Source organism: Coregonus clupeaformis, unplaced genomic scaffold, assembly GCF_020615455.1.
Source record: "Coregonus clupeaformis isolate EN_2021a unplaced genomic scaffold, ASM2061545v1 scaf1813, whole genome shotgun sequence".
In the NCBI taxonomy this organism is placed as follows: Eukaryota; Metazoa; Chordata; class Actinopteri; order Salmoniformes; family Salmonidae; genus Coregonus; species Coregonus clupeaformis.
The window spans coordinates 49498-60963 of NW_025535267.1; the positions used below are offsets into that span (position 1 = coordinate 49498).

The 11466-nt window shown below is 42.6% G+C and overlaps 1 protein-coding gene across 1 annotated transcript; it reads left to right on the forward strand.

The window, feature by feature from the left end:
* Positions 1-276: 276 nt before the first annotated feature.
* On the forward strand, positions 277-3176 carry LOC121561360 (gastrula zinc finger protein XlCGF17.1-like). The gene is made up of 2 exons (XM_045218804.1): positions 277-804; positions 1141-3176. Exons 1-2 carry the CDS (start codon positions 441-443, stop codon positions 1821-1823), a joined length of 1047 nt encoding a protein of 348 aa, XP_045074739.1. The 5' UTR covers positions 277-440; the 3' UTR covers positions 1824-3176.
* Positions 3177-11466: the final 8290 nt, after the last annotated feature.

Sequence of the window (11466 nt, forward strand, 5' to 3'; positions counted from 1 at the left end):
TAGAATTCATCTTGGTACAACAACATCCAATATCTAGTCATGTATCCATGGCTGTGTGTATATGTGGTATTGGGGTATTGCTTGTAGGCCAATGACACAAACTCTCAATTTAATCCATTTTAAATTCAGGCTGAAACACAACAAAATGTAGAACAAGTCAAGGGGTGTGAATACTTTCTGAAGACACTGTATATGAAGTCATATGTATATCACACCAACTGACTGGTTCTTCTGATGTTGTTCACACAGGAGACCATGTTGAGACATTCTATACATTCAGAGAGCAACAGCAGGAAGATCACAGAGCGAAGAGGTCTCACCACTGCCCACATTGTGAGGAGATTTTCCCATTTCCATCAAAGCTAAAAATTCACCTACAAATACACACAGGAGATAATCTGTATTCCTGCACTGACTGTGGGAAGAGCTTCACAACATCAATGGCTTTGACACTTCATCAGAGAATGCACACAGGAGAGAAGCCTTACTCCTGCTCTGACTGTGGGAAGAGTTTCTCCCAATTGGGCCACTTAAAAACACACCAACGTATACACACAGGAGAGAAGCCATACTCCTGCACTGACTGTGGGAAGTGTTTCTCCCGAATGGATACCTTAAAAAGTCACCAATTATTACATAAAGGACAGAAGCCTTACTCTTGCTCTGACTGTGGGAAATGCTTCATTAAATCAGCTAAATTAACCTTTCATCAGAGAGTGCACACTGGAGAGAAGCCTTACTTCTGCTCTGACTGTGGAAAGAGTTTCTCCCGATTGGATACCTTAAAAAGTCACCAATTAATACATACAGGACAGAAGCCTTACTCCTGCTCTGACTGTGGGGTGAGTTTCTCCCAATTGGGCAACTTAAAAACACACCAACGTATACACACAGGAGAGAAGAAAAACTCCTGCACTGACTGTGGGGCGAGTTTCTCCCAATTGTGCCACTTAAAAACACACCAACGTATACACACAGGAGAGAAGCCATACTCCTGCACTGACTGTGGGAAGAGCTTCACAACATCGCAAGCTCTGACAGTTCATCAGAGAGTACACACTGGAGAGAAGCCTTACTCCTGCTCTGACTGTGGGAAGAGTTTCTCCCAATTCCATACCTTAAAAAGTCACCAACTAATACATAAAGGACAGAAGCCTTACTCCTGCTCTGACTGTGGGAAATGCTTCATTAAATCATCTCAATTAACCATTCATCAGAGAGTGCACACTGGAGAGAAGCCTTACTTCTGCTCTGACTGTGGAAAGAGTTTCTCCCGATTGGATACCTTAAAAAGTCACCAATTAATACATAAAGGACAGAAGCCTTACTCCTGCTCTGACTGTGGGAAATGCTTCATTAAATCAGCTAACTTAACCATTCATCAAAGAGTGCACACTGGAGAGAAGCCATACTCCTGCACTGACTGTGGGAAGAGCTTCACAACATCAAGGGCTCTGACAGTTCATCAGAAAATGCACACTGGAGAAAAGCCTTACTTCTGCTCTGACTGTGGAAAGAGGTTCTCCCGAATGGATACCTTAAAAAGTCACCAATTAATACATAAAGGACAGAAGCCTTACTCCTGCTCTGACTGTGGGAAATGCTTCATTAAATCAGCCAAATTAACCATTCATCAGCGAATGCACACAGGAGAAAAGCCTTACTCCTGCTCTGACTGTGGAAAGAGTTTCTCCCGATTAGATAACTTAAAAAGTCACCAATTAATACATAAAGGAGAAAAGCCTTGCTCCTGCTCTGACTTTGGGAAATGCTTCAAAACATCAGCTGAGGTAAAAGTTCATGGAGAACACACACAGGAGTGAAGCCTTAACACTGTGACTGTGGGAAGAGTTTCTCCAGATTGAATACCTTAAAAACACACCAACGTATACATAAAGGAAAGAAGCCTCATCAGTTGACTCAGACCAGCTAAGATTAAAGTCACTCCATCACTTCATTCTCACCTCATAAAGGAAGTGGTAACAGTGAATTTGATAACAGTAAGAAAGCATATGTGAGGGAAAAAGTGCGTATTTACCTGCTTTATTGATTATATCTGTATGAATGTTGAGAGTTAACAACTATGTGCTTGGCAATAGTAAGATGTCTTACTGTTGCTAGGGGATTTCATAACTACTGTGCTTTTCATAAGGATGGTTCCCTTTAGCTTCCCACAGCTGGTCTAGGCGTACAGTCAAGGACATAGTGTGATTCGGGATAGAGATAGCGTGAGGAGCAGAACAGACCTGTTATTGTTTTCAGTTATCTTTGCTTCTGAGAAACTTGGTCACGTGGCCAAAGACAAAGAGCCTCTCAGAGTGACCACAGTTTTTCAGTCCATTCTGTTATTTTCGTATCTTTCAAGGGCAGTGTGGAGATATGAAGAGAACAGAGGCTAGCTTGAGCAGAAAGGAGTAACAGAACGTTATCACTTGTTTGTGCTGTATGATCTCACACACCCGATACACATAACCACAAGATGAACACAAGGTAGGTCGTGATGCCCCGATCTGCCAGGGAGGGGTGGAACCAACCATTACACAGCATTTTCAGGTCTACTATATAAGACCTCTGTATTTTCTGTATTATTGGGCACTATTATTGACCAGCTCCATTATTGCAATTCTTAAATAAAGCTGGAAGTTAGTTTGTTGGAAGAAATCTCTGTCTCTCCCCATTTGGTTAGAATTTCCACCACAAGTTGCACACCATTGTTTCTCACTGTGCAGTGGAAAGGGAGCGTTTTATACAATGTTAGCCTCTACTTTACTGATCAATGTGTTTTGTTAGCTTCTACTGTAGAGATATTGAGATCACCTTGGATTTACCCTTAAGTTGAAAACACTCTGAGGCTTCTCACATTGAATCAATAGTCTGAGGGTTGACTGTGTGGTACTGCTTCCATCTAAAGTTTTCTGTGGGAATGAATTTGTAGACACAACATGTATCAGACAGAGATGGTGTGATGAGCAGTTTTCAGCATTAATTTGGCTGGATTATTTTTTGCTACTAAATGACTATTTGTTTAATGATACACAGGCTATGAAATGACTACATTTATTTATGAAATATCTTTTAAAACTGGATTTGTTATTTTAGTCATTGATGACGAATGTGTTTGGATAACTGCATTGAACTTAATGATCTGCAAATGAAAAATAAAGTTTGTACATGTATTTGTGTTGGTCAACCTCTTCTCATACATATTCCATCCCTCCCTATCCCAGTCTGTTTTACCCATTTCCTTCAAGATGTCCACCATTGTTCCTGTACCCAAGAAAGAAAAGTAAATGACTATTGCCCCGCAGCACTCACTTCTGTCATCGTGAAGTGCTTTGAGAGGCTAGTTAAGGACTATATCACCTCCACCTTAACCGAGAACCTAGACCCACACAATTCGCATACCGCCCCAACAGATCCATGGGCGACGCAATCGTCATTGCACTGCACACCACCCTATCCCACCTGGACAAGAGGTATACCTATGTGAGAATGCTGTTTATTGACTACAGCTCAGCTTTTAACACCATAGTGCCCTCCAAGCTTGTCACTAAGCTCAGGGCCTTGGTCTGATCTCTTCCATGTGCAACTGGGTCCTAGATTTACTGATGAGGTAAGGCAACACCTCCGCCATGCTGATCCTCAACACTGGTGCCCCCCAGGGGTGTGTGCTCAGTCCCCTCCTGTACTCTCTGTTCACCCATACCTGTGTGGCCATGCACGACTCCAACTCAATCATCAAGTTTGCTGACTACACGACAGTAGTAGGCCTGATTACCAACTGCGGCGAGACAGCCTACAGGGAGGAGGTTAGAGCCCTGAAGGAGTGCTGCCAGGAAAACAACCTCTCGCTCAACATCAACAAAACTAAGGAGCTTGTTATGGACTACAGGAGACAGAAGAGGGTGCACACCCCCATCTTCCTCGACGGGGGTCAAAAGTTTAAAGTTCCTCGTGTGCAAGTCACTGAGGACCTGAAATGATCTCGCCACACCGACATGGTGGGGAAGAAGGCGCAACAGTGCCTCTTCAACCTTCGGCAGCTGAAGAAAATTGGCATGGCTACTAACACTAAAAGCATTGTATTTGGGACAAATCATTTACTAAACCCTAAACCTCAACTAAATCTTGTAATGAATAATGTGGAAATTGAGCATGAAGGAGCTGGATCTGTTTTGCCTTGAAGAATGGGCAAAAATCCCAGTGGCTAGATGTGCCAAGCTTATAGAGACATACTCCAAGAGACTTGCAGTTGTAATTGATGCAAAAGCAGGCTCTACAAAGTATTGATGTTGGGGGGTGAATAGTTATGCACGCTCAAGTTTTCTGTTTTTTTTGGTCTTATTTCTTGTTTGTTTCACAATAAAAAATAGTTTGCGTCTTCAAAGTGGTAGGCATGTTGTGTAAATCAAATGATACAAACCTCCCAAAAATCAATTTTAATTCCAGGTTGTAAGGCAACAAAATAGTTAAAATATTCAGACCCTTTACTCAGTACTTTGTTGAAGCACCTTTGGCAGCGATTACAGCCTCAAGTCTTCTTGGGTATGAAGCTACAAGCTTGGCACACCTGTATTTGAAGAGTTTCTCCCATTCTTCTCTGCAGATCCTCTCAAGCGCTGTCAGGTTGGATGGAGAGCATTACTGCACAGCTATTTTCAAGTCTCCAGAGAAGTTCGATCGGGTTCAAGTCTGGGCTATTGCTGGGCCACTCAAAGACTTGTCCCAAAGCCACTCATGCGTTGTCTTTGCTGTGTGCTTAGGGTCCTGTTGGAAATTCAACCTTCGCCCCAGTCTGAGGTTCTGAGCACTCTGGAGCAGGTTTTCATCAAGGATCTCTCTGTACTTTGGTCCTTTCATATTTTCCTCAATAGTGATTTGTCTCCCAGTCCCTGCCGCTGAAAAACATCCCCACAGCATGATGCTGCCACCACCATGCTTCACCGTAAGGATGGTGCCAGGTTTCCTCCAGACGTGACGCTTGGCATTCAGGCCAAAAAGTTCAATCTTGGTTTCATCAGACCAGAGAATCTTGTTTCTCATTGTCTGAAAGTCCTTTAGGTGCTGTCCTGTGCCTTTTACTGAGGAGTGGCTTCCGTCTGGCCACTCTACCATAATGGCCTGATTGGTGGAGTGCTGAAGAGATGGTTGTCCTTCTGAAAGGTTATCCCATCTCCACAGAGGAACTCTGGAGCTCTGTCAAAGTGACCATCGGGTTCTTGGTCACCTCCCTGACCAAGGCCCTTCTCCCCCGATTGCTCAGTTTGGCCGGGCGGCTAGCTCTAGGAAGAGTCTTGGTGGTTCCAAACTTTTTCCATTCAGGAATGATGGAGGCCACTGTGTTCTTGGGGACCTTCAATGCTGCAGAAATGTGTTGGTACCCTTCCACAGATCTGTGCCTCGACACAATCGTACGGACAATTCCTTCAACCTCATGGCTTGGTTTTTGCTCTGGCATGCACTTTCAACTGTGAAACCTTATATAGACAGGTGTGTGCCTTTCCACATCATGTCCAATCAATTGAATTTACCACAGGTGGACTCCAATCAAGTTGTAGAAACATTTCAAAGATAATCAATGGAAACAGGATGCACCTGAGCTCAATTTCGAGTCTCATAGCAAAGGGTCTGAATATTTATGTAAAAAAGGTATTTCAGTTTTTTATTTTTAATGCATTTGCAAAAAATGTCCATATGAGGTATTGTGTGTAGATTGATGAGAATTTTTTTTATTGAATCAATTCTAGAATAAAGCTGTAACGTAACAATGTGGCAAAAGTCAAGGGGTCTGAAAACTTTACGAATGCGCAGTATGTGAGAACCAGCTCTTCACTTCAAAGTGCATGTCATCCATCTGTGAATAGACCACCCATTCATCAAATGTATGCACGTTTGACTGTCGCTTTGGATAAATGGCATTTACTATTATTATTATTCAATTATTAAATGTGCAATTTCAAGTTTTCACTTAAAATGTATGCCAAACAAAAACCATTGATTTTCTAAGTTTAACAAACCATATACTGTACCAGTCATACGTTTGTACACACCTACTCATATAAGGGTTTAATTTATTTTTACTATTTTCTACATTGTAGAATAATAGTGAAGACATCAAAACTATCCAGGCTCAGTCGTAGCTGGCCGCGACCGGGAGCCCCATTGGGCGGCGCATAATTGGCCCTGCGTCGTCCAGGGTAGGGGAGGGAATGGCCGGCAGGGATGTAGCTCAGCATGGTGTTTGCAACGCCAGGGTTGTGGGTATGAAAAATAAAAAAATTATGTATGCACTCACTAACTGTAAGTCGCTCTCGATAAGAGCGTCTGCTAAATGACCAAAATGTAATGAAATAACCCATATGGAATCATGTAGTAACCAAAAAAGTGTTAAACATATCAAAATATATATTTTAGATTCTTCAAAGTAGCCACCCTTTGCCTTGAAGTAGATTTTATTTATTCTCGGTACCGGACCTCCTGGACACACGCGTGCACCAAAAACAAATGGATCAACAGCACCCCAGTACGTTCTGTCTCCCTAGGCCAGACAAAACAATGGCCACCTGCTGGACTAGAACAGCAGTGGTCTTCAATAGGTTTGGTCTTGGGACAAAAACTATTTCTCAGCTAATGGTCGGCAGAACAGCACATATTAGCAGCCCAATTCGTAGGCCTAGGCTAGAAATTAAACACAATTTTAACACATCTGGTTAGTAGGCCATATAATCAGTTCAATGTCAATATTTCTCCTAATATGTTCTATCTGATTACACTGATAAAATCACCATTGCCTCTAAATTAGTTGTCTCTATTTATTTGCGTGTGGATTGAAGTTTCAGGAAAGAACGGACAGAGAAATAGCCATTCTTACCTTCTTGTCATTAGGTGAAGTCGAATTAAAATGAAAATAATTGTTTCAATTAATTACTTTCAGCACCATTTGCTGTCCACCTCTGTTTGATTATGCCGCTCCAAAGCTGATGTCTGCCCGTTTGCCTTTTTAGTTGACTTTCTCTTGCACTCTCTCTCTCTCTCCTCATCAATACGTTAATGATTTTAAAAGTCTGTCATGACATTGTAATACATTTGGTCTCCAGTCTATCGGCTACAGAAAAACCTCATAGGGTAGGCTACTACTCTTTCTACCGTGTGCTACATAATATACTGTACGTTAAAAGGAATTTGGTGGAGCGTTGGTGGAGAGCCGTAGCGCTGTGTCTCTCCAAGAGCATCCTGGACAAGCTCAATATTTTGCGCTCCTGCCTGGAAACCATGTGTTTGTTGTATTTGATACCATTCCACCGATTCTGCTCCAGCCATTACCACGAGCCCATCCTCCCCAATTATGGTGCCACCAGCCTCCTGTAGTGGGTTTATGGCAGATGGGCGTAAGCATCTGCCTCTGATTCCAAAGGTTGTATGTTCGAATCCAGCGATTAGTAAGTTATTTTTGTTTTAAGCCTTCCCCAAACTTTAACCCTTACCTTAAACATTCAGAGTTAATGCCTAATCTTAAGAATTTTGAGTTAATGTCTAAACTTAACCCTAACCTTCAAAATTCTGAGTTAATTCCTAAACTTAACCTTAAACACTTTAAAATTTGACATTTGGAACAACTTCGAAATGTGATGTTAGAGAGACATTTAATTCTGGTGTGAGACTGTGAGAGCTGGTAGGATTTAGAATAATTGCAGTTTAGTTCATTATCTAGTTAGGTACGTGTAAAACTGACAGTCTGGCTGTAAAACCAACAAGCTAGCTAAGTAGACACTCACTTACCATGGTTTTCAGGACTGCTCGACATTCCTCTTGCTAATCCCAGGCCAACTCCTTCTTACCTACTCCAGTCTCTCGGTCTTCATCTAGGTTCTAAACTTTATGGATGTAGACAGTCCGGTGCCTTATTGTCAAAAAGCAACCCACTCGTTACATAGCCAACTGGTGCAGTCAATGGCTCAGTCTTCCAAAGCTGTTCACTGGAACAGCAGCATCGATTTTATATAAAATGACCAATGTTGAATAAAAAACAAAGTGATATATTGATACGTAAACTGCCTTCGGAAAGTATGCAGAGTGCATTACCTTTTCCACATTTTGTTACGTTACAGCCTTATTCTAAAATGGATAAAAAAATAAAACATCCTCAGCAATCTACACACAATACCCTATAATGACAAAGCGAAAACAGGTTTTTAGATATCTTTGCTAATTTATACAGGTGCATCCTGTTTCCATTGATCATCATTGAGATGTTTCTACAACTTGATTGGAGTCCACCTGTGGTAAATTCATTGATTGGACATGATTTGGAAAGGCACACACCTGTCTATATAAGGTCCCACAGTTGACAGTGCATGTCAGAGCAAAAACCAAGCCATGAGGCGAAGGAATTGTCCATAGAGCTCCGAGACAGGATTGTGTCGAGGCACAGATCTGGGGAAGGGTACCAAAACATTTCTGCACTATTGAAGGTCCCCAAGAACACAGTGGCCTCCATTATTCTTAAATGGAAGAAGTTTGGAACTACCAAGACTCTTCCTAGAGCTAGCCGCCCGGCCAAACTGAGCAATCGGGGGAGAAGGGCCTTGGTCAGAGAGGTGACCAAGAACCCGATGGTCACTCTGACAGAGCTCTAGAGTTCCCCTGTGGAGATGGGAGAACCTTTCAGAAGAACAACCATCTCTGCAGCACTCCACCAATTAGGCCTTCATGGTAGAGTGGCCAGACAGAAGCCACTCCTTTGTAAAAGGCAAATGACAGCCCGCTTGGAGTTTGCCAAAAGGCACCTAGAGGACTCTCAGACCATGAGAAACCAGATTTTCTGGTCAGATGAAACCAAGATTGAACTCTTTGGCCTGAATGCCAAGCGTCATGACTGGAGGAAACCTGGTACCATCCCTACGGTGAAGCATGTTGGTGGTAGCATCATGCTGTGGGGATGTTTTTCAACGGCTGGGACTGGGAGACTAGTCAGGATCGAAGCAAAGACGAACGAGGCAAAGATGAACGGAGCAAAGTACAGAGATATCCTTGATGAAAACCTGCTCCAGAGTGTTCAGGACCTCAGACTGGGGCGAAGGTTCACCTTCCAACAGGACAACAACCCTAAGCACACAGCCAAGATAACGCAGGAGTGGCTTCGGGACAAGTCTCAATGTCCTTGAGTGGCCCAGCCATAGCCGGACTTGAACCCGATTGAACATCTCTGGAGAGACTTGAAAATACCTGTGCAGCAATGCTCTCCATCCAACCTGACAGAGCTTGAGAGGATCTGCAGAGAAGAATGGGAGAAACTCCCCAAATACAGGTGTGCCAAGCTTGTAGCGTCATACCCAAGAAGACGCGAGGCTGTAATCGCTTCAACAAAGTACTCAGTAAAGGATCTGAATACTTATGTAAATGTGATAAATCATTTTTTTATTTTTAACAAATTGGCAACAATTTATAATAACCTGTTTTTGCTTTGTCATTATGGGGTATTGTGTGTAGATTAATGAGGAGGAAAAAAAAACAATTTAATACATTTTAGAATAAGGCTGTAACGTAACAAAATGTAGAAAAAAAATCAAGGGGTCTGAATAGTTTCCGATGGCACTGTATATGCACTACGACTAGGTGAAAAATCTGTCGATGTGCCCTTAAGCAAGGCACTTAACCCTAATTGCTCCTGTAAGTCGCTCTGGATAAGAGCGTCTGCTAAATGACTAAAATGTAAAAATGTAAATGTAATGTTTGGTAGGTTCCATTGAGCTGTAAGAAGAATGGGTGCTTCTTGTATAATTTTATGGTTGTCCACAAAATAAACATTATAGGTGCAAGGCGCCACCTACTGTACTGGAGTGTGTAGTCAATCACAGTTTACAGACTAAATGAATAAAGAACCAAACATTAAGAGAAACGAAACCCTCCTATCTAATCCTGTACTACTAAGAAATAAAAAAGAGCCCTTCTAACTTCTATCAAACCCTCCCCACCCCCAAAATCCCTTCCAATCCCCCCTCATCCAACCTCAATAACCCTATACATCAATCTTTCCCTCTCCTCCATATACCGGTACTTACAGTGGGGCAAGGATGGTTCCCTTTAGCTCCCCACAGCTGGTCTAGGCGTACAGTCAAGGACATAGTGTGATTCGGGATAGAGATAGCGTGAGGAACAGAACAGACCTGTTATTGTTTTCAGTTATCTTTGCTTTTGAGAAACTTGGTCACGTGGCCAAAGACAAAGAGCCTCTCAGAGTGACCACAGTTTTTCAGTCCATTCTGTTATTTTCGTATCTTTCAAGGGCAGTGTGGAGATATGAAGAGAACAGAGGCTAGCTTGAGCAGAAAGGAGTAACAGAACGTTATCACTTGTTTGTGCTGTATGATCTCACACACCCGATACACATAACCACAAGATGAACACAAGGTACAGTGGGGGAAAAAGTATTTAGTCAGCCACCAATTGTGCAAGTTCTCCCACTTAAAAACATGAGAGAGGCCTGTAATTTTCATCATAGGTACATGTCAACTATGACATACAAATTGAGGGAAAAAAATCCAGAAAATCACATTGTAGGATTTTTAATGAATGTATTAGCAAATTATGGTGGAAAATAAGTATTTGGTCACCTACAAACAAGCAAGGTTTCTGGCTCTCACAGACCTGTAACTTCTTCTTTAAGAGGCTCCTCTGTCCTCCCCTCGTTACCTGTATTAATGGCACCTGTTTGAACTTGTTATCAGTATAAAAGACACCTGTCCACAACCTCAAACAGTCACACTCCAAACTCCACTATGGCCAAGACCAAAGAGCTGTCAAAGGACACCAGAAACAAAATTGTAGACCTGCACCAGGCTGGGAAGACTGAATCTGCAATAGGTAAGCAGCTTGGTTTGAAGAAATCAACTGTGGGTGCAATTATTAGGAAATGGAAGACATACAAGACCACTGATAATCTCCCTATATCTGGGGCTCCACGCAAGATCTCACGCCGTGGTGTCAAAATTATCACAAGAACAGTGAGCAAAAATCCCAGAACCACACGGGGGGACCTAGTGAATGACCTGCAGAGAGCTGGGACCAAAGTAACAAAGCCTACCATAAGTAACACACTACGCCGCCAGGGACTCAAATCCTGCAGTGCAAGACGTGTCCCCCTGCTTAAGCCAGTACATGTCCAGGCCCGTCTGAAGTTTGCTAGAGTGCATTTGGATGATCCAGAAGAGGATTGGGAGAATGTCATATGGTCAAATGAAACCAAAATAGAACTTTTTGGTAAAAACTCATCTCGTCGTGTTTGGAGGACAAAGAATGCTGAGTTGCATCCAAAGAACACCATACCTACTGTGAAGCATGGGGGTGGAAACATCATGCTTTGGGGCTGTTTTTCAGCAAAGGGACCAGGACGACTGATCCGTGTAAAGGAAAGAATGAATGGGGCCATATATCGTGAGATTTTGAGTGAAAACCTCCTTCCATCAG